Genomic DNA, 24,118 nt, shown 5'->3' with positions numbered 1-24,118 from the left:
TTGAACATGTGGTTTGGGTTGAGACGATGTGTCAGCTTGTTATGTTTTACAGATATTTGTTTCCAATTGTGTAGTAATTGTTTATTTATTGCAGTTATGTCAAATGCATTATGTGAAACTTCTAGTGATGAAGAAGATATGATCATTCACATGGGAATGGAATTACTGAGTGAGGCTGTATATATTCGAGAACCATGTCAGGATAGTGTATTTCCAGGTGCTGTCATGATGCATGAGGTATTGAATGGGCATGCCAATAGATGCTATGAAGAGTTTAGGATGGAACGTCATGTCTTCCTTAACCTATGTGACTATGTTAGACATAGGGGGTGGTTGAAAGATACGACCAACATCCGAGTGGATGAACAGCTTGGAATGTTCCTATGGATTGTTGGGAAGGGTTCAAGTAATAGGGACACCCAAAATCATTTCAACCACTCAGGAGAAACAGTTAGTCGAACATTCAATGTTGTCTTGATTGCAATGCAACGCCTAGCTAAGGAGAAAATCAGACCGCCAGACGTCAATATGATACCGATAGAGATTGCACAGAACCCGAAATACTACCCTTTTTTCAAGGTAAATATGTTAATATGATACATGTCTGTAATTAAATATATGAATGTTTATATTCTTATATGTACTGGCCATTTAATTGTCAATATATGTCATAACATTGTATTGGCGCCATAGATGGTACTCACATCCATGCGGTAGTTCCAAGAGAGGATCAAATTCGATATAGGAATCGGAAGGGGATCACAACTCAAAATGTGATGTGTGCATGTTCATTTGACATGCGATTCACATATGTGTATGCGGGATGGGAAGGTAGTGCAAACGATTGTCGAGTACTTGAACAGGCAAGAAGTGATCCTCGATTGAGTTTTCCTCATCCACCTCCAGGTATTAACTTTATACTAATATATTAGATTTTCATTTGAGTGTATACGTAATAATATATATTATTTTTTGTCTGTAGGAAAGTATTATGTTGTCGACTCTGGGTATGCTAGCCAATCTGGATTTTTGACACCATTTCAGGGTGAGAGATACCATCTACCGGACTATAAAGGGCGTAGAAGATCCCCAAGAACAACGAAAGAGTTGTTCAATTATAGACATTCATCACTTCGAAATGTTATTGAATGCACATTTGGGGTATTGAAGAACAAATTTAAAATTTTAAGGCTAATGCATCAGTTCCCAGTGGAAACTCAGGCATCAATCGTACTGGCATATTGTGGGCTACACAACTATATTCGAGAAGAGCATATTGCTGATGCAGAATTCGTGGGGATGAGCGATGATTTAAAAGTTGCAGAAGATGACTTGAATCCGCCACATGAAGATTTCGTTGATCATTCTACAATACAATCAAGTCAACGAAATCGAGCAAAAGAGATGAATGCCACTAGGCTAAGAATTACAAATGCAATGGCTAGACAGCAAAGGATGCCAGAACTAGTTGAAAACTAAAACCGATAACTATTTTGCCAAAACTGAAAACCTGAATTGATGTTTCCACCCTCGTAGTACTTGTTTTATGGTACATTTATATATGTGGTACAAGTTGATATATTATTATGAATGTCATATTTGGATGCTATATTAACTTTTTTGATAAATAAATTTCTGTTACAGATGACTTCTTCTATGCCCCCACTCATGATAGCAACTTGTGAAATTTGTGGGAAGAGTTGTGGTAAATATACAACCAAGTCGGGTAAAAATATTGGAAGAGAATTTTTCAAGTGTGAAGATTCATGTAATTTTTTCATGTGGGTGGACCAATTACATCTATGTAGATGTGGTAAAGGTCAATGCAAAGTACGAACTGCGATGAAAGGTCCAAACAAGGGACAGTATTTTCTATGTTGTCCAAGTTCAACTGGGGTAATTTATTTCTACGATTGACCTATACCTATAGATAATTTATGATTTTTGTTTAATTCGATGTTAAATTTCAACGACCCTAATCACATCTATTATTTGATATAGGCTGATAACCGTGGATGTGGTATGTTTGTATAGTTGAAAGATGAAACATATATCTCTACCATACAACATACATTATGTTCAGAAAGCTCAAGCTCAACATCAACATCATCCAGACCACTTTCCGTTTCAAACGAGTACATGAAAGGATATCTGGAAGGGACACTTAAAGGATTAGAGGACCAAACAAATAAGATGAAAGACATCCTCCATGCATTCAAGTCTTTAGACTAGGGAAAAAAGTGAAAATTTGGGGAATTATGTAATAGTTAACTTGCACAAGGCATTGTTAATACTGTATTTTATTCATCCTTTGGAAACCATGTTTTTTTTCATTGGTGTGTAATATTTTATTGTCCCAAAAAAATTTATATGCTTATAGTATTTTAATGTTATTTTTGTAATTATTGACTTAAAAGAAAAGTAAAAAAAAAAACTGTTTCTGAAACAAGCATTACCAAACGGCAGAAATGTCGTTTCTTGGTTCTGAAACTGTTCTAGAAACAGATTCACCAAACAGCTTTAAATCGTTTAAAAACGGCGTTTTGACACAGAAACTGAAATTTCCGTTTCTGACACGAAACGGAGTTTCTGGAACAGAAACGATACCAAACGGAGCCTTAGTTGTGCCTCCAATCATTTACTACAATTTGATTCATAACCCTACACCTCCAGACTCTAATGATTATAAAGAATAGAAATGATACTCTCTTTGTATGACTGGAACAACATGGAGCCATCACTGCTAATGGTGTCTCGAATGATCTCAAAAAAAGAGTCTCTCTCAGGATAAAAAAATGTCTCAATTGTATGATCTCTATGAAAAGTTCTTCCCCTTCAAACAGAATGGTAAATCAATTGGTGATTATTATAGTGCACTCAAGGGCATGTCGGAGGAGCTTAATTTATACCAGCCCTGTCACCTAACCTCAACATTTTAAAATCCCTTGGAGGTGGAGGGTGGAGGGTAGAGTGGACCAAATTTGGCTTCAACTTTTTGCTCAAGAGCAGTCATTCGACTTAATAAATGTTTCAAGTTCTCTTCAACTGTAAATGTCTTTTAGTTGTAATCTTGTTGAAGGGAGAGCTTTCTTTGGATATGTTCTGAGAGGTACTTATTCTTCAGTTCATGTTTCATCTCTTCCCATTTCATCTTTTATGCAGCTCGAACATAAATGAAAGACAAAGTATACGATTGAAATGGCCAAAAGGAACAAGAAAAAATAAAAATAAACTCAGCATCCCCAAACCAACTTAGTGTTTTCAATAAGAGGGAAGTAATCAATGTAAGTAAATAACTTAAATATAGCAGTCACAATTACCTTGACTGGGGACGAAGGTACAAGCACATCTGAGGGAGGACTCCTAGACTTAGAGGTAAGACTTCGAAGTAAGAGATTGTCCATCATATTCCCCATAATCCTTTGGCCCAATGTTTGACTTCGCTGGAGACCACTAGCTTCAGCAGGTTTTGGAGCTCTTCCTGATGGTGATGGCAGACCTATAAGGAAAATATATATATATATATATATATATATATCAGCTTTAAATTTATTATATACAATGTGATTCTTTTTGTTTTTTTCACATGGACACAAGGATATCTTCCAGTTATTTAAAGAACATGTCATAACTGCAAACCTTCAGATTCCTCCAGGTTTATTGGCGAATCTTTTTCTTGACCATGATGGTGCAAGATTGATGTACTGGGATACTTTCCAGGACTGTCACCACCAATACCAGAGGATGCCTGTCCAACTACTTTTTCATCCTCACCACTACCACTAACAGACCTGAGACCATCCGATTTCCCATTATCCACAGGCCTTTGAGTTGGGCTTTCACTTATGTTGACCTCTGAATCCATAGATAGCACCAAATGCCTCTTTGAGTTTTCAAAACCCAATGAATTGAGCAGCTCAAGTGGTTGGGTTGTGTACGAAGCATCTCTGTCGATCAATATGTTTAAATAAATAAAAGGATATGTAACCAAATAAAAGCTGATGACAGAACACAAAAGAAAGTAAGAAACACTATCAACCTTATGCTTTTTAGCAGAGTATCCCAGTCACTGTGACTGAATTGGTGACCTCCAACATCGATGAGGTGAACCAAAGCACCCAGAGAAATTGATACCACAGATTGATCAGTCTTTTTGGCACAATCCAACAACAAACCCAGCAGGGGTGGTAGCATAAAGCAGACCTCCTGTAGACAATATGAAGAAAGAGATCAAGTTGCAGTGAATATCATTTATACAGAATTTAAACATAGTTAAAGAAATAAATTAAACAAAATGAGAAAATAGAGACCCCTGCCCTAATCCAAGGTGATTGAGCAACTCAGGAAATTAAAATTTTAATTTGAACCATGCTTCTAAATACTGCTGAGATTATTATTGTATAATCTCTCCTACTGGTAGAGTATAGTGTCTAGTTCTATTGGTAGACGTAGTTTGGGAGTTACTTTCTTCATAAGGGTAATATTTTCATGGTTTATACTAATAAGGAGTATAGTAAAGGGTATTCCAAGCCTACCGTGAGTCTCTTCTCCCTCTCATTGACTTTTCTTCTTCTCTTCTTTTCTTCCTCTCCTATTGACTGTTTATCTGATCTGATATTGCTGCCTTCACTGATGCTGATTGGGCTAGTTCTCTAGATGATCGGCATTCTACCATAGGTTATGGTTTTTGTTGGATGCAACCTAGTCACTTGAAAGAGTAAGAAGCAAGCAGTGGTTGCTCGTTCCAATGTTGAAGCTGAGTTTCCTGCTATGCCTCATAGCATTTGTGAATTGATATGGCTTCAAGGTCTCTGAAAAATTTGGATCACCTTGTTTTCTTGTCTATAATGTTACTTGTGACAACAAATTTGTCATTAGCATTACTCACAATCCAGTCCAGCACGATTGCACCAACCATGTGGATCGGGTGATCAACTCAATTATGCATTCCTTTTGTTAATCGGCTGATCAACTCAATGATGTGTTTACCAAGGGCTAAAGTGGTATGTTGTTTTATCCTATAGTGTGCAAGTTGGGCATGTGTGATATTTAGCACCAACTTGATGGGGAGTTTTGTAATAGGGGTGTAATATGGGTATAAGGGAAAATTCGTCCACAGAGGCATAATGGTACTTGTATCTGTCCATCATTTATTATAAATAAAGAGCGCATGTCACATTGACAGCCTAACCATTTCTCCCAAACAAACAGGTAGTTTTAATTTGGAAGTTTGGTAGTATACGTTGTATGTTGGTGTATACATTCTTCAATATGGCCTATTCCACACAAAATTTAGCACTAGAACACACATAATTCAATTAAATAACTTATATATGCATTAGGAATGAATACACAAAATTATATACCATGTCATAATTATCAAATGTTAAACATTATACACGGTTCATTACAAAGAGTCAAATATGGGATTAAAAAATACAAAGTAACCGTATGCCCATCCTAGAGCCCTAGTAACTATTTAAAATTTTAAAACTACTCTAATACCATAAATTGGCGTAAAAAGTCCAGTAAGTTCTATAAAAGAGAACTATTCAAATATAAGTAACATTTGACTTATTATTAATTATTAATTTTACTATTTTTGACAGGGATGATCTAAAGTTAACTATGGATTTGAAAAATTATTTGATATCATAAAAATAAAGGGGTGCCATGTTTATTTCAGAATCTGTATCGACAAAGTTCGGACACAGGTCCGGATTCTATTTCTTAGTATCCAAATAGCATAGCTAATCAATGCCTGAGAGGATATGAATTAAATATTTCAACTCATAAACTTGTGGCATCTAGCTGTTGTTAGGCAGCCAAAATAATCATGTCAATAATACATGCAAGGAGTTAGCAACAAGAAATATACACAAGGGACTGTCTAAATGACATCTCTATAGATGTATTTAGAACTTGCAACCTTCTTTTGATTGCCCCTTTTGTCTTATTCCCAAAAGTTCTTCAAATCGAAAAACAAAAGAATAATTAAATAAAAATACTTCCAAAATAATTTCAAAGTGAATTGTAATTATATCATTATTAATTCATCCAAAAAAAATTATTCATCCGAAAAAAATTATATCATTACTAAAATCTGTCTTTTGTCTTGAAATATTTTGAGTACACATGAGAAATGACAGGATTTAATCTCATCGGAAAAAATAAGTGTTTACTAAAAGGGAAAAATATAAGGTTACAAATTAATTGGAACCTTAAGGGGTGTCAATAAGAAAAGCCCTATGCATAATGAAGGCTACGGTTGTAAATTTTGAAAATTTCAACAGTTTTGACCAGAACATTTCAATTTCAATGGGACCGACATCTAATATCGAACATCAAACATAGAGTTTGCCACACTTAATCCAAGTCACCAAAAGATTACACGATTTTGGCCAACACCAAAATCAACATCTCAATGACCGAAATATTTCAGTTGCTTGGCCAACATCACCAAAGTCAATATTTAAATGACTTAATTTCAGTTCTAACCTTTTTGACATAATCATAACCTAAATCAGGTTCTCTTTTTTACCAAAAACTGAAAAAAAAAATAATATATATACTAAAAATTGTAAAGAGAAGAGAAGAAAAAGAGAGAGAAAGAGAAACATGCGATTGTGGAGCAAAGAGAGTCCCAATCAATTATATTGGGGCCGCATCAAATAGAATAGCTATTACAAGTCCTACTAGGAATATTAAAGATAGCTATTAAAAGTCCACCTAGGAATAGGAAATAACAAAATAGGAAACTAATATTAATTACTAACTTCTAATTATATTTAGTAATAATAGGTCTAGGATAGTCCTAATAGGATTAGGAAAACCCATAGTCTTAATAGGACTAGGAAAACCCAAGGAAGGAGTTTGTGACTCGCGCTAGACTCCTCCTCCTTCTCGATAAACTTCTAACACTCCCCTCAAGTTTTAGCATACACATAGCAACAGAAAGCTCCAGCTTAGACCAACAAGAACTCCATCGAGCACAAAAAGTACTTCAATCAACCATCATAAAGCCATCAGCAACTCCAATACCAACAAAAGCCCTTCCCAAAGAAGGCACCCCAACAAAAAGTGCAGCATCCAATAGCTACATCAAAAGACCTTCCCAAATAAAGCACTCCAATAGAAATTGTAGCTCTCAATAGCTACAACAAAAACACTCACGAGCCTCAAACAGAGATCTCCCAAAACAGAAGTCTCACAGAAAATTCCACAGATAAGGAGGCAACATCATGTCATTGAAGACCAAACAACAGGTTGTTGAACATGCAAAACAGTATCAGGTCGCTGAATATACGATCTTCAAAAGATAAAATAGTTGTTGAGGATTAACATGAACAAATACGTCTTCAAACAAAATAATTTTGAGCAAACATAATCTTAAGCAGAAAATTAATCAAATCGAGTAGATAATAATTTGAATCTCCCCCTTATGTGTAGCAATACAGAAGGACAAATAATTTCAAACCACCACCATCACAAAGAGTCCCATAACAAAGAGCATCATAATAAAATAATTTCCAATCTCCCCTTGATGATAGTAAATCTGTGAAGAAAAACCCAGCAACAAAGTGAAGCAATCATCTCCGCAAAACCAACAGCTATCAAAGCAAAGGGGTCACAATCAAGAACTTCCTCCTTGAAAAAACCAGCAGTTAAGGACGAAACCATCGTCTCCTTCCTTGAGACGAAACCAACAACGGAAGAGCAGAAATCAGATTCAAAATCTGATGTGTTTTCATAGTAGGGATGGCTTCAGCAAGAAGATCCCAACACCATAAACCATTGGTGAATCAGTCCTTTTGACTACCTAGTCGCAAACCAAGTCAGACAAAACCAACTTCAGACAGACGATACCAGACTACAGGAGAAAATCGATTCAAGACAAATTCAAAAGTAGAAGACACGAACAAAATCAAGAATGATTTGCATCAAACCTTCATTGAGACCCTAGTTCTTATTTTTCTCTAAGAACTAGAGCTCCATCAGTAGCATGATACCTTTGAACGACTCTCAAACTAGCAACTTGTTAAGCTCTAATACCATGTAAAGAGAAGAGAAGAAAGAGAGGGAAAGAGAGACCTGCGATTGTAGAGCAAAGGGAGTCTCAACCAATTATATCGGGGCTGCCCTCCTTCATTCATTAAATAGAATAGCTATTACAAGTCCTACTAGGAATAGGAAAGATAGTTATTACAAGTCCTACAAGGAATAGAAAATAGCAAAATAGAACAAATACGAAACTAATACTAATTGCTAACTTCTAATTATATTCAGTCTTAATATGACTAGGACAGTCCTAATACGATTAGGGAAACCCATAGTCCTAGTAGGACTAGGAAAACCCAAGGGAGGAGTCCGCGACTTGCGCTAGACACCTCCTTTCCCTCGATAGACTTCTAACAAAAATAATTAAGGATATTGAAGTGTCCAACACAAAAGCTCAAGCTACTAGGTGGAGAAGCCCTACTGGTATATGAAGGCATCCAAGGTCAGATACAGCACATATATGTATCAATCTGCAATACAATACATACAAACAATGCAATAAAAAAGAAATGCTAAAGTACAGGTCACATCAATAGGCAATAAACAACAATCAAGAGAAAACTCATAATATCAGATCATAGAATTTCAAGACTTGGAACACATACAGCTCTGAATACCATGACAATAATGGTTAATACCTTGTAGAAAGTGTTAAAAAGATTGCAGAGCAACTGAAGTGAGTGAATACTTGTCTCATGAAGCCACTCCTCACCAGAAGACACTATGTTATCCCTTCCAGCATGCCTCACGTGATCAAAAATTGGAAACAGTACACGGTGGAAGATACTCTCCCAAAATGCTGAAGAGAACTTGTGACCTCTCTCATTTAATAAATCAAATAGCACCTCAAGTGCACAGTTTCTGACCTCTGCTCTGGGATCTGACGTTAGGTCAGACAAACCGGCCAGCATTGGAAACCAATAGTGCTCAGTGACATCGAAAGTTGAATCTGCATCAATGGGTTTCAAAGCCCCACCTGGTATAAGGCCCTGTAGAACAAGGAGGGTAACAAGAAGCACTTTCAATTAGGGATTCAATTAGGGATATATTTATCAACCACAAAGCACCATTGGCTGAGCACTGTAGACAAAAATAGAGAAAAAGTCATGAATGAATGATTGACATAATTAAGAAAATGTAACTTTCTAACTGCAATAACAGCCTGCAATGGTTCGACCATTCATTGAGATCCATTGAAACCAGAAACCCAGAAAAGAAAACACAAAGGGAGAGAAATCAACTACTCGTACAGTACATTTGAAGAAGGTTATTTGATACATAATTAATCATGAAATTCTGTCAATGAATCTTATTTCATTAATTTTTTCACAAGTCTATTTTTTATTGGAGTTGCTATACAGAATATTGTAACGATAAAATAGTAAGTAAATTCAACTCATGAATATAAAAGAATAACAGAAAACAGAGATACCTAAGCACATCTATTGATAAAATCATACTCTTATATGTTTATCCTAAAAAAGAAAAAAAAAAAAGGAAAAAGCTTCTCTGGATTGCACAGTGAACAGGTTCCCTCTTCACTGCTTGCCTTCTTGTACCACATGGTAGATGATGTGGAAAATCTCACCATGGACATATAGGAAATGGCACGGATCAGCTGTGTGTAAAATTTTAGATTCAAATTCAATCATATACCCTCCAATGTACTGGCATATTCGCTTTTCAAATTTTCAATTGGATTTTCAAACCTCTATTTTGCAATGTGCACAAGACCATGTGGTCAATCTGTCCACATAACTCCACCTCCATTGTTGCCACATGGTAGAAAGGAAATCTCTCTCTTGGCATGCTGCCAAGAAAAAACCACTCTTTTTTTTTCCCATTCATTATCAATGAAGAGAAGAACAAACATAACCCAGCCTTTACAAAGGGGGGAGGACTGAATTTGGAGAATAGAAGGGGAGAGTGATGTAGGGGGGGTTCCTAGGTGGCTAGGTCTCCTACAAGATTAACTAGCTAGGTAGGGTTAACTCAAGGGGCTTAGGTAGATAGGACCAAAGAATCTCAGCAAACACGATTAAGCATGCAAGATAAAACGAGACTAATAAACAAAGTAGCCAAAAGCAATAATAATCTAGATGGAACAACACATAAATTCTTACTCAAGTTTCAAATGGGGACATGGGGAAGGGAACAAATGACACACGAATATTAGGTTCAGCACAAATCCATCTAGACACCTAAATTAGATATACAAACAATCGATAAAATAGACATAAACAAAGGGCAAAGGCAGGCTTCAACGTCAATGGGCTGCAATATATAATAAGGATTAATGGAAGTGGGGAGGGTTTAGTTAAATGCTTTACCATACTGCTATTCAAATCTGAGGAGAGAAGAAGAGATTAAGGTCCTCCAAAATAAAGAGGTTGTAGTCCACTTTTAGCTGATAAAGATACATCCAGCCGATTGTAGAGAGAGCAGCACCAGCGGAGGGTAAACAACAACCAAGAGTAGTAGCAGCAGTGATGTAATGGCAGCAGTGTATAGCAGCAGCAATGAGGTAATGGCAGCAGTGTGCAGCAGCAGCAGTATTGTAACGGCAGCAGTATGGTAAAGGCAGCAGTGTGCAGCAGCAGCAATATTGTAACAGCAGTAATATGTAGCAGCAGCAGTGAGGTAAAGGCAGCAGGTGAAGCAGCGGCGGTAGTTTTGTAACGGCGGTAATATGTTGCAGCAGCAGTGAGCATCGATTGGTGAGGTCAGCAGTAACAAAACAGCAGCAGGAAAAAAGAAATAAGACTGAAAAGAAAGAGAGGGAGGCGAGACAAGAAAGCAGAGAGAAGAGAGAGCCGAGAGAGTAAGAGAGGGTAGAGGCGAGAGAGAAAAGTGAGAAAACGAGAGAGAGAGAGAGAGAGAGAGAGAACCGTGAGGGGTTTGGGGGTTTGCTCTTGGCCTTTTTTTCAATTAACATTCATTACCTCAACCGTGGCCTAAGCCATTACATAAATATCAATCTAGTTACTAAAAATAAAAAGAGTTAATTGACTAGTAAATAAAGACTTTCTAAAAACTAATCAACCAATAAAGTAGTTTCCTAATTAATTAAAAGATTAACAAGGAAAAGAATATACTACAAATAAACTACTAAACTAATAACTAATGGGGCCCACAAGATCTACTAAAATCTGGAAAGATAAAGGGGCTCGATCCAGCGTTGGAATGGCTGGATCGAGCTTTCCTTCTTCCTCCCTTTTCTTCTTCTTCTTTCTATTCTTCCAGCCACAAAGATGGTTGCTTCTTCTTCTTCTTGCGCCTGTACACTTTGATGTCCCCATCAACTCTCCCCGGCTTGGAAGAATTCACCTCTGGTGAATTAAAGCTCATGTAATACTCAAGTAGGTCTGGGTTGAGTTGTTGGGCTTCTTGCATTGTGATCCAGGTGTTGTCAATTTCCGGACGTCCATGCCACTTGACCAAGAACTCTCTAGAACCTCCAGTGTGTGTGGACACAACCCTCTCATCAAGGATTTCCTCAATTTCTTCAGTTCTCCTCGTGACCTGAGGCACAGGTGGTAACGAGGTGGGGGAAAGTGGTTGGCTTGGCTCAGATTTCTCATCAATGTTGAAAGGGAAGTCTTCAAGGTCATCAGGATAAAAAGAGGTGAAGGTAGAGGTACCATGGTATGGGACTAGGTATTCAACATTGAAAATATTGCTGATCTCCATGCTAGTTGGCAGATCAAGAACATACGCATTGGCACCTATCCTCTTGAGTACCTTGAACGGACCTGTGCTACGAGCATGTAGCTTGCTCGCTTTTCCCCTAACAAAACGTTGTGGCTTGATTCTTACCATCGCCATATCACCCTCTTAAAACTCTTGTAGCCTTCTGTGCACATCTGCCTTCGATTTGTATTGCTCATTGCTCAGTGCTATCTGTCTCCTTATACCTGCATGCAAATCATGTATATGCTGAGCAAAAGATTCGGCTGACTAGGAGGTCCTAGAACTAGACACGACTAGGATAAGGTCTATGGGTGCCCGAGGCTGGTATCCTGAACAGATCTCAAAGGGGGACAGACCAGTGGTACGGTTCTTAGAACTGTTATATGCAAACTCGGCCTGGCTAAGGACTCGATCCCAACTGGTAAGGTGTTCTCCTATGAGGCAACGCAATAAATTCCCTAAACTCCTATTGACAACCTCGGTTTGGCCATCAGTCTGAGGGTGGAAAGTTGAGGAGAAACAGAGTTTCGTGCCCATCATCCGTCATAGGGTCCTCCAAAAATGACTAGTGAACTTAACATCCCTATCGGACACTATGGTGAGGGGTAACCCATGGTACTTGACAACCTCCTTAAAGAAAAGTTTGGCTACTATAGATGCATCGAAAGTCTTAGAGCATAGGATAAAATGGGCCATCTTCGAGAAGCGGTCAACAACCACATAAACAGAATCATGGCCTCTCGAAGTTCTTAGTAGACCAAGCACAAAGTCCATGCTAAGGTCCTGCCAAGGGGAATGGGGAACGAGTAGGGGAGTGTACAAACCCGTGTTTTACTTTTGTTGTTTGGCGGTTTGGCATGTCCTGCACTGACCCACAACTCTAGCAACATCCCTCTTCAGTCCTGGCCAAAAGAATCGGTCCTCAACGAGGGTGATGGTCTTATCGCGACCGAAGTGGCCAGCGACTCCCCCAGCATGCAATTCCCAGATCAGGAAATCTCGGAGTGAAGTCCTGGGAATGCACAACTTGCTTCCTTAAAAAGAAAGCCCTCCCTAAGTAGGTAGTCCTAGCGGTTGACTGGTTTGCCTTCACTCAAGGAAGTGAACGGCTCATTAAAATCAGGACAGGTGGGGTATTTGTCCTTGACTCGCTCGAACCCTACAACCTCTGCACTCATTGCTTGGAGTAGCGCACTAGCCCGACTCCTAGCATTGGTGCGACTGAGGAACATGTTCACTCGGCTCAATGCATCTGCAGCAGTATTCTCGACACCAGGCATGTGCTTGAGTACAAAAGTGTACTCTTGGAGGAACTCAACCCACTTGGCATGCCTCTGATTGAGTTTCTGCTGGGCACTAAGGTACCTCAGAGCTTGGTGGTCAGAGAATAGTACGAATTCTTGCGGTAAAAGGTAATGTCGCCAATAGCGCAATGATTGGACAACCGTATAGAATTCCTTGTCGTATGTAGAATATCGTTGCCTAGCTTCATTAAGCTTCTCACTAAAATAGGCAACAGGGTGGCCCTCTTGTCCTAGGACACCACCTATCCCAATACCAGATGCATCACAGTTAACTTCGAAGACCTTAGAGAAATCTGAGAGGCGCAGGACTGGAGCTTCAGTCATAAGCTTTTTAATCTCATTAAAGGCCTTCGTAGCACTCTTAGTCCATTGAAACTCCTTCTTTTTCATACAATCGGTGATAGGAGACATAATAGAACTAAACCGGTAGATAAACCTTCTGTAGAAAGTGGCTAAACCATGGAAGCTTCGTACTTCATGAATGTTAGTTGGCTCAGGCCACTCTACAACCGCCCTCACCTTCTCAAGGTCAGCAGATACTCCCTGAGCTGACACAACAAATCCCAGGAAGATGACTTGATCACTCATGAAGGTGCACTTCTTGAGGTTGACAAAGAGTTTCTCTTGTGAGAGCACATGAAAAACCTTTTGTAAGTGATCCAAGTGGGAAGACAGGGTCTTACTATAGATGAGGATGTCATCAAAGTAAACCATAAGGAACTTGCCAATGAATGGTTGGATTCATTACCCTCATGAAAGTGCTAAGTGCATTTGACAAGCCAAAAGGCATGACTAACCACTCAAAGAGGCCATCCTTCATCTTGAAAGCTGTCTTCCACTCATCTCCCGGCCTGACCCTAATCTGGTGGTACCCGCTCTTGAGATCACTCTTCGAAAAGATCGAAGAGTTGGCCATCATATCCAACATGTCATCAAGCCTAGGGATAGGGAACCTATACTTGATGGTGATCTTATTGATGGCCCTACTATCAACACACATACGTCAGGTGCCATCTTTCTTTGGCGTGAGCAAGGCAGGTACAGCACACGGGCTAAGGCTTTCCTTAATGAATCCCTTTTGCAACAGTTCATCCACTTGTCGTTTGAGTTCGGCGTGTTCTTTGGGATTCATTCGGTAATGGGGTAAGTTCGGGAGAGAGGATCCTAGAACCAAGTCAATAGCGTTCTGGATGTCACGCATAGGCGGTAACTCATCAGGTAGTTCCTCAGGGAATAGCCTCTCGAATTTTCTCAACAAGGGTTGCACTTCTCTAGGAGCCTCAGTGAATAAGCATGACCTATCGGTATTACTCTGTATGGCAACTAGAGCATAAATCACCCCTGACTCGTGACACTCTCCTTCAAATTGTTGTTGATTTAAAATGTTGAGTGTTTTGGTGGGGGCGTGTTTGGATGTACTTCCCTTGTGTTCTGGAACCCTAACTTCCCTAGGGGGACTGGGTGTCAGTCTGATCTTCTTCCCTTTGAACTCAAAGACATAAGTGTTAGACTTCCCGTAATTGGTGACATCCCGGTCATATAACCAGGGCCTACCTAGAATGATGTGGGCAACATCCATCTCTAAGACATCACACCACACTCGATCCTCATATCCTGCAAAGTGTAGGGGAACTAGACACCTCAGATTTACGGGAATGGTGGACTGATCAACCCAGGCAACCTTTTAAGGCTTGGGGTGGGGTTCGGGTTCGAGGCCCATTCAAGCAACAGTGCTCTTGGCGACCACATTCATGCAACTCCCGCTGTCTATAGCGACGCGGCAGTTCTTGCCCTGATGACATGTGTAGGTGATGAAAATATTAGTTCGTCACCAATCGTCGCTATTCTTAGGTTGTGAGACCATGCAACGCACAATGCCGAGCTTGAGATCACCGGCCTCCTCGGTGTCCTCATCAGATATGGTCTCATCTGGCCTATGGTCCTCATACTCATGGTCCTGAAAACCCTCTTGGTCACTTTCCTCAGGGGTCTGCTCTCCTACATAAAGATTCTTATTGGGACACTCTCTGGAGAAGTGACCAAACCCACGACACTTGAAGCACTGTTGTTGCCCAATACTCTTGGGCGCTTCTCCCAAAATTCCTTTACCCTTGTCAAATTGACGCTGTGGTGCAGCAGGGGGTTCTGGGAATCCAGTTGAGCCTTGGGGTGGTTTTCTAAATTGGGACTCCCCAACTTGGAAGTTCTTCCTCTGAGAATAAGTTCTCATGGAGGATTCCACCTCAAGGGCTATCCTGAAGGCCTGTGGAACACCTCGCACCAGGTGGGGTGCCATACGAGACTGAATTTCGGAGTTGATCCCGGTAAGGAATCTGGATAGTGTCTGCTCAAAATCCTCCCGAATACGGCTTCTAATTTTTAATTCATTGAACTTGCTCATATACTCGGTCACAGTCAACTTCCCTTGCTTCAGGGTATTAATTTCATTCAACAACTGGAGCCTATAAGTGATAGGAAAAAATTCCCTCTTGAGCCGCTCTTGCATCTCTACCCAGGTGGGGATTGGCTCAAGTCCTAGGTGGTCCTCCTGGTACTCTAGGTCTGTCCAGAAGTCCTGGGCAGCTCCAATAAGCTTGAACTTAGCAAACCAGTAGCGGACTTCCTCTGGCACATCATAGAAATCGAAGTACCTATCCATCTGTTTGATCCAATCTAGAAGGATCCTAGCATCAATCTGACCATCGTAGGTAGGGGCGTCTACCTTAATCATCCGTCTGACATCAAAGCCCCTATCATGGTGCTCATAGCCCTCATCATCTCTATATTGGGTTTGGAGTCTTGGCGGTGGGCCTCGACCCCTAACCTGATCCCTACCACGCCTTAGGCCTTGGAAGTTATCCCCTATCTGGTTATAACCGTCAGTCCGGTTATTTTCGTGTACTTCCTCAGGGTTAGGGCCTCCGCCCCTAGGTTCAGTACCAGTTATGTTACAGCCTTGTCGTCCATCAGGGTTTTGGGCACTTGTCTCGAGCGCAGCCAACTTATCGGTAAGGGCTTGGAGATGGATAGCTCAGTGCTAGGAGGGGCAGACATATCCCAGTATGCTCTACCACTACGAGTGGACATAAGGAGATGGGCAGCCAAAGGTACGGTTGCCACCAAAGACTCAAGGTCTACTCAGGATCTCCAATTGAGATAAGCAGTTAGCACTTTCAATCTTGAGGTCAGAAATCTCCCTCTCGAGTATATGCTTTTGGAGGGAATAACGTCCAATGCTATTTGGTCCCGCCAACTTAAGAAAGAAAAGGGTGTCCTTTAATCTATGGTACCGCTCTCTTAGCTCAGACTCGACCACGGACAAACGGTGACGGAGACTAGACCTCAAAAGATAAGACATGTAAACAAGGGACAGCAATACTTAATTACCCTCAACCTAAACAAAACCATGCTCTGATACCAAGATGATGTAGGGGGGTTCCTAGGTGACTAGGTCTCCTACAAGATTAACTAGCTAGGTAGGGTTAACTCAAGGGGCTTAGGTAGATAGGACCAAAGAATCTCAGCAAACACGATTAAGCATGCAAGATAAAACGAGACTAATAAACAAAGTAGCCAAAAGCAATAATAATCTAGACGGAAAAACACATAAATTCTTACTCAAGTTTCAAATGGGGACATGGGGAAGAGAACAAACGACACACGAATATTAGGTGCAGCACAAATCCATCTAGACACCTAAATTAGATATGCAAACAATCGATAAAATAGGCATAAACAAAGGGCAAAGGCAGGCTTCAACGTCAATGGGCTGCAATATATAATAGGGATTAATGGAGGTGGGGAGGGTTTAGTTTAATGCTTTACCATACTGCTATTCAAATCTGAGGAGAGAAGAAGAGATCAAGGTCCTCCAAAATAAAGAGGTTGTAGTCCACTTTTAGTTGATAAAGATACATCCAGCCGATTGTAGAGAGAGCAGCACCAGCGGAGGGTAAACAACAACCAAGAGTAGTAGCAGCAGGGATGTAATGGCAGCAGTGTATAGCAGCAGCAATGAGGTAATGGCAGCAGTGTGCAGCAGCAGCAGTATTGTAACGGCAGCAGTATGTAGCAGCAGCAGTGAGGTAAAGGCAGCAGTGTGCAGCAGCAGTATTGTAACAGTAGTAATATGTAGCAGCAGCAATGAGGTAAAGGCAGCAGGTGAAGCAGCAGCAGTTTTGTAACGGTGGTAATATGTTGCAGCAGCAGTGAGTATCGATTGGTGAGGTCAGCAGTAACAAAACAGCAACAGAAAAAAAGAAATATGACTGAAAAGAAATAGAGGGAGGCGAGACAAGAAAGTAGAGAGAAGAGAGAGCCGAGAGAGTAAGAGAGGGAAGAGGCGAGAGAGAAAAGTGAGAAAACGAGAGAGAGAGAGAGAGAGAGCCGTGAGGGGTTTGGGGGTTTGCTCTTGGCATTTTTTTCAATTAACATTCATTACCTCAACCGTGGCCTAAGCCATTACATAAATATCAATCTAGTTACTAAAAATAAAAAGAGTTAATTAACTAGTAAATAAAGACTTTCTAAAAACTAATCAACCAATAAAGTAGTTTCCTAATTAATTAAAAGATTAACAAGGAAAAGAATATACTACAAATAAACTACTAAACTAATAACTAATGGGGCCCACAAGATCTACTAAAATCTGGAAAGAGAAAGGGGCTCGATCCAGCATTGGAATGGCTGGATCGAGCTTTCCTTCTTCCTCCTTTTTCTTCTTCTTTCTATTCTTCCAGCCACAAAGATGGCTGCTTCTTCTTCTTCTTGCTCCTGTACACTTTGATGTCCCCATCAGAGAGGCCCCAGGAATTAACAATAAGCCTATTTCTAGGAGAGTCAACACAATGACCTGGAGCTGGAGACCTTGAAAAGAGGTCAGGTCCACCTTCTGAGGTTACGCTCCATTCAAATACGGAAGACAGCAGCACCAAAAGCTAATTTCCCCACCATGTCATAACAAGATTTCCCTGCAAAGGACATGTCAACCCAGATCCATTCTCTCTCAAAGGGCAGAATTCTTCTTCTCCCAAGCCAACATTTGCCAAGTAAACCATTTCAAACTACACATGAGAAGGGGCAGTCCAAAAATAGGTGATCCACATTCCGAGACATTCCAGCTTAGGCAACATTGGGGAGAGACTGGATTATGTCAATGGATGAGAAAATACTGCATAAGGAAACAACGGGTGAAAACCCTCCAGATAGCATAGTTGTGGCAGAGGATGTGGCTCTTGAACCAAACCAAATTGTGCATTTGAGTCAAACCATAAAGCTACCACAGGCCCTGATGAGGTCCGAAGCCAACTTGGCACTGAACATACCCAGAGGAAGCAGATCTGGAGACAATAATGCCACTCCCAATAGGTCTTTTAGCAATGCTCTGCAGGGCGGCACTTTAGATAGCGGTCAAAGGGCACTCCAGATAGCGGTCAAAGGAGGGGGGGGGAGCCAACTCCCTAAATTTTGATTAGAATTCCAATGTGAGTTCTAAACTTGACTATAATTGGCTGAAAACATGGCCTGCCAAATGAAGCGCCAACCATGTCAACAGCTAAACAGCAAAACTAATATTTGCCTACAGGAACAATATTAACATCCAATTACAACGATTTTCCCTTTTCTCCTCACCAAATTTCTAGGCTGGGCTCAATCAACATACCTGGATTCCAACCTAAGAAAAAAAAGAAAGGGGGTACCCAGTCCAAGAGGCTCCCACCACTACAGGGTCTGGGAAAGGTCATAATGTACGAAGCCTTACCCTTGCTTTTTGAGAGGTGGTTTCCCGACTCGAACCCATGACCACTTGATGGTAATGGAGCTACTTTACCTTTGTGCTGAGGCCCAACCTCCCTGCATTCATAGTTGTCAAGGCGTCGCCTAGCGTCCAAGCGGTTTTTTAGGGCCAGGGCGAGGGACACCATTGCTGAAGTATAAAAGGCGGTCACCTTTGGTATAAAGGCGTCGCCTTGGTTGCCTTGAACGACTTGTTATGAAAGGCAACCGCCTTGGTTTTTTTTTTTTTTTTTTTTTTTTCTTTCACTTAATTATTTGTTTTTAATATTCTAATTCTTAATTTTTCATTTGATGAAGTACAGGTTTTTAAATGGTGTGAGATACATGGAATCATTTTACTCTCAAGTGAACAACAAAAAAAAAAAAAAGTTTGGTGGTGGGGGGAAATAAAACATGCAAGGTTTTTTTTAAAGCCCTCCATGTTTCTCTGGTTCTCTCTACCGGCCGGTGAACTCTCTGCGACTGCCATTACAATCTAACAATCGTCGGAGAACCGCTGTGATTCAACCGACCGATTGAACACAACCCTACGACTCTCTCTTCAACGTCCTCTGCCATTACAAAGAAAAAGGTATGTATGTTTGTAATTTTTTTTTCCTTCCCTGCTTCGTCTTCAAGCTACGATTTTTTTTCCCCCTCTTCTTCCTCTGCTTCTTCTTCGCCTACGATTCTTTTTTTTTTCTTTTTTCCCTCTTCTTCCTCTGCTTCTTCTTCGTCTACGTCTTTTTTTTTCTTTTTTTTCTTCTTCTTCTTCTTCTTCTGGTTCTTCTTCGTCTACGTCTTTTTTTTTTCTTCTTCTTCTTCTTCCTCTGCTTCTTCTTCGTCTGCATCTGGTTTTTTTTTCCCCTCTGATGTTCTCAAATGCTGTAATCTGTACAGAAAAAATACAGAATACTTTTGATTTATGTGATAACCATGCTTTTTATGTACAAAACATTTTGCCCTGCAAGTATATAGACTGTAATAGTGTAATCTGTGATTTTGTTTATGAATTTATGATTGCATGATTATTATTGTTGTGCATTAGTGTTGTGCATTGGTGCATTAGTGCATTAGTGCATTAGTGCATTAGTGCATTAGTGCATTAGTGAATTAGTTATTATTTTTTAGATTGTAAAGTGCATTGTAGATTGATATGCTTTTTCTTATTTTTTGTTACTTAGTTTCTCTTGTTGTTGTTTCTTATGTTTATGTAGTGCTGTAGTTTATTCAAATAGATATGGCTACTAGTGGTAGTGGCGGGCCATCTGCTAGCACTAGCGCATCAACATATGATCCAAGCAAAGATCCAACTAGGAAGGCCAAATCAAAAGACCCCGGGTGGAAGTATGGATATTGGCCAGATCTTAATGATAAGAACTTAGTGCGATGTACACTTTGTGGAAAAGATGCCAAAGGAGGAATCAAAAGGCTTAAGCAACATTTAATTGGTGGGTATGGAGATATATCAAAGTGCCCAAAGACAACTGCAGCAATCGCTAAAGAGATGCATGAAGCTATCATGCGAAATCAGAAGAGGAAGCCTGATGTATTTGATGAGGATTATTCTATTGGTCATCAGGAGGGAGATGATTTGCCTGAAGAGATAGAAAGTGGAGGGCAACTCCAGTCTGGTGTACCAAGGCCCACAACTATAGACTCCTCAATAAGGAACCTTGTACCAAGTTCTGGGACATCTTCCAAAAGGAATAAAGTTAATGTTAATACACAAATGACAGTAAAGGGTCCGATAGATTCTTATCTTAGACGGACTCCTGAAGAAATAGTTGGTGAGAGGAGGTCTAAAGGTTCTACCTAGATAACAATACAAAGCAGCTTAAGATCAAATGCAGACAGAAAGAAAACTAATGCATATGTTGCAAAATGGTTTTATGAAGCTGGCATCCCATTCAATACTGTCAAGTTAAGGAGCTTTGAGGAGATGGTTAAAGCCATTGCACAGTTTGGGTCAGGATATAAGCCCCCTTCTTACCATGAGTTGAGAGTGCCCTTGCTACAGGATGAAAAAGCTCAGATTGACTGTATCAAGAAGAAATATGAAGATAATTGGAAAAGGCACGGGTGCACTCTTATGTCTGATGGGTGGACTGACAAGAGAGGTAGACACTTGATTAATTTCCTTGTCAATTGTCCATTGGGGACTTATTTTATGGGCTCTGTAGATGTATCTAGTGAGTCTCAATATGCAGCCATGTTATTTCAGCTGCTTGATAGTAAAATTGAAGAAATTGGGGAGGATAATGTGGTACAAGTAGTAACAGACAATGCAGCTAATTATGTTGCAACTGGTAGAATGTTGATGGAAAAACGGAGTAAGCTTTATTGGACTCCTTGTGCAGCTCATTGTTTGGACCTCATGTTAGAGGACATTGGCAAGTTGAAAGCTTATAAAACAACAATAGAGAGGGCAAAAACAATGACAAGTTTTATCTACAGACATTACAAACTTGTTGATGCTTTGAGGAAAAAGACAAATGGAATAGATCTGGTGAGGTCTGGAGTTACAAGATTTGCTATCTCATTCTTGACACTACAAAGTTTGTACAAGAACAAGGATGCCTTGAAGCAATTATTTGTATCTGATGATTGGAATAGTTCTAAGTTGTCCAAGACAGAGGCAGGTAAGAAAGTACTTGAGACAATACTTGCACAAACATTCTGGAACAGTGTACTAGATTGCTTAAGAGCATCCCAACCAATTTTAGTTGTCTTGAGGTTAGTAGATGGTGATGAGAGGCCTGCATTGCCTGAAGTTTATTTGGCAATGGAAATAGCAAAAAAAAAGATAAAAGTAAATTTTGCCAACAAAGAACGGTCATGGAAGAAGGTGTTAGCAATTATTGATGATCGTTGGGAGGTCCAAATGGATCGACCTTTATATGCTGCTGCCTTTTACCTAAATGCTAGCAAATATTTTGACTACATCAATGATGTCCCTTTTGAAGAATCATGTAAAATACAAGATGCATTCATGTCAGTTATTGAAAGAATGGTGCCCGACTTAACTGTGCAAGACAAGATCATACGTGAGTCTCAATTGTATAGAAAATGTGAAGGTAGCTTTTCAAGGAGTTTGGCTTTTAAACAACGGATAGTCGGTGAAGGAGCATTGGATCCTAGTAAGTACTAAGTATTTTTTTTTTTAAATTTTAATAAGTATTTAACAATATGTGTATCTAATTTTTTCCTTATATATAGTCTCTTGGTGGCAAACACATGGATCTTCGGCCCCTACGCTTCAACAATATGCAATACGCATATTAGGCCTTTGTTGCTCCGCTTCCGGTTGTGAGCGCAATTGGAGCACATTTGATTTTGTACGTATGATCTTGTATATTAGTTTGTAATTATATTTTTTACATCTATTTCTTGACTTAAATAAAGAGTATTTATGGATTCAGATTCACACCAAGAAGAGGAATAGACTAGAACATCAGCGCTTGAATGATCTAGTCTATATCCAATACAATCGTCGGCTTCATTCAAGGTTCCAAGAAAGAAGGGAAAAAGGCAGCAATTGTGATCCATTAATTCTTGATGAAATGAATTGGAGTAGTGAATGGATAACAGGGGATCAAGAAGATGGAGATTTAGTCCATCCTGGAGACGACCTCACATGGGGAGATGTTGATAGAGCAGTTGGTGCATCTACATCGGTGGGGGGTCGTAATTTACCTAGGAGGGCTCAAGGATCAACAAGTGCAGCCAATATTTGCTACACACGTCGTGGTAGGGGAAGGGCCACTATTGAGGAATCATCAGATGATGAAGTTGAAGAAGAGGTCCACGATGTGGTGCGTGATGATGAAGATATTGAAGAAGACTTTGGTGATGGGCCAACTGATTCTATGAATCAACAACAACAGGAGGGAGAAGAATTAGATGTTGATTTGTTAGCTTGATTATGGTTAAACAAGAACAAAGTTTAGCTTGATGGTTTATTTTATTGTTTTAAAATTTATACTTTAAAGCTTACTAAAGTTTAGTATTTTGGTTTATTTTTATGTTTCTTAATTTCCATTAGGTGTTTTTAATTCTCCCCAGGTAGGATTGGAACCCATAGCCTATCACCTATCATGAGTCATGACTCATATATTAAGGAACAAGGTTTCTCTTGTTGCTTAGTGTTTTAGTATCACTAACTTATATGTATTAATTGACAGGGGGTTAAACATTAAAATATCATGGTTCATGGACTCATGGTCTATGATGGACTTTGTGGATCTCGTTTTGGGCATCATAGAGGTAAGTATATCTAATCTCTTGATGTTGCTTAAAGTGTGTACTTTTTTCCCTTGATGTTGCTTAAAGTCGTGCTTCTTGTATTTTGATATAACTTAAAGGCTTGATTTTTTACAAGCAATTTAAAATTAAGTATATCATTGTTATACAGTTATACTAGATATTATAGATATATTAAAAAAATAGTAACGTCTTTTTTGGCGCCGTATTCGCCGTAAGACGGGTGCCTTCTCGCCTAAGCGCTTAGACAGCCCTTCAGCACCTTGGTTCGCCTTGACGCCGTGACAACTATGCCTGCATTCCAATCTATTTCAACATAAAAATAATTTAATATCTAAAATAAGACAAAAGTCACTTCAATCATGTCAACTCTCATTTCCTCAGCCCTGTCTGATCCAGTGGATTGTGGTTTGAAGCCTAGCTCCTACATATTGTTCCCTGGATATATCAGACACAGATGATCAATCCATTGTGGACCAATGCTGATCTTGATTGAGATGTACCACACCCTCGAAACCATGATCATTAGCAAGCCCAAAATTTTCTCGGTTTCGAGGGACACCGAATCAAACCCACTTACAATATGGAAAAAATTCAAAATCTCAACCAAAATTTAGGTTTCGGACCGAAATCTCAATACTTCGAATCGTCTTTTCTCGATCAAAATAGCATGCCACTTAATATAAATAGCACAAGTCGACAAAATTGGGTCGAAATTTCAACCAAGTCCCGGTAAAACTTGACTTCTCTCACTCAATTGTGGAGGCCAGAGGGTACTCCCCCAAATTGGATTTTTGCTGCATCTTTTGTCCAAATCATATCTAAAGGAGCTTAGAACAAGTGGATTTGTTACTCAACATCAACATCAACATCAACATCAACATTTGGAGGAAATTTGCAGCACAACTCTTGAAGATTAACACATTTTACTCAAAGTTTTTTTTTTATGAGTATGTGGTTGTTGGGAATGTCGGTTACGATGGTTTGGGTATGTACAAAGGAGGCCTTTGGATGCCCCAGTACAGGAG

General features: G+C 39.7%; 1 protein-coding gene across 1 annotated transcript in view; it reads right to left on the bottom strand.

The window, feature by feature from the left end:
• Nucleotides 1–3,218: 3,218 nt before the first annotated feature.
• LOC122080619 (brefeldin A-inhibited guanine nucleotide-exchange protein 5) overlaps nucleotides 3,219–24,118 on the bottom strand; it is a 58,614-nt gene continuing 37,714 nt past the window's right edge. Inside the window, exons 26-29 of the mRNA XM_042647416.1 lie at nucleotides 8,697–9,047; nucleotides 4,040–4,206; nucleotides 3,640–3,947; nucleotides 3,219–3,499 (exon numbers count right to left, since the gene is read on the bottom strand). Of these exons, the coding sequence (XP_042503350.1) occupies nucleotides 3,234–3,499; nucleotides 3,640–3,947; nucleotides 4,040–4,206; nucleotides 8,697–9,047 (1,092 nt within the window). The 3' untranslated portion in view covers nucleotides 3,219–3,233. The remainder of the gene's footprint in view (nucleotides 3,500–3,639; nucleotides 3,948–4,039; nucleotides 4,207–8,696; nucleotides 9,048–24,118) is intronic.

This window comes from Macadamia integrifolia, chromosome 1 (assembly GCF_013358625.1).
Source record: "Macadamia integrifolia cultivar HAES 741 chromosome 1, SCU_Mint_v3, whole genome shotgun sequence".
Taxonomy (NCBI): domain Eukaryota; kingdom Viridiplantae; phylum Streptophyta; class Magnoliopsida; order Proteales; family Proteaceae; genus Macadamia; species Macadamia integrifolia.
This window is presented reverse-complemented; position numbering and strand designations above follow the sequence as displayed.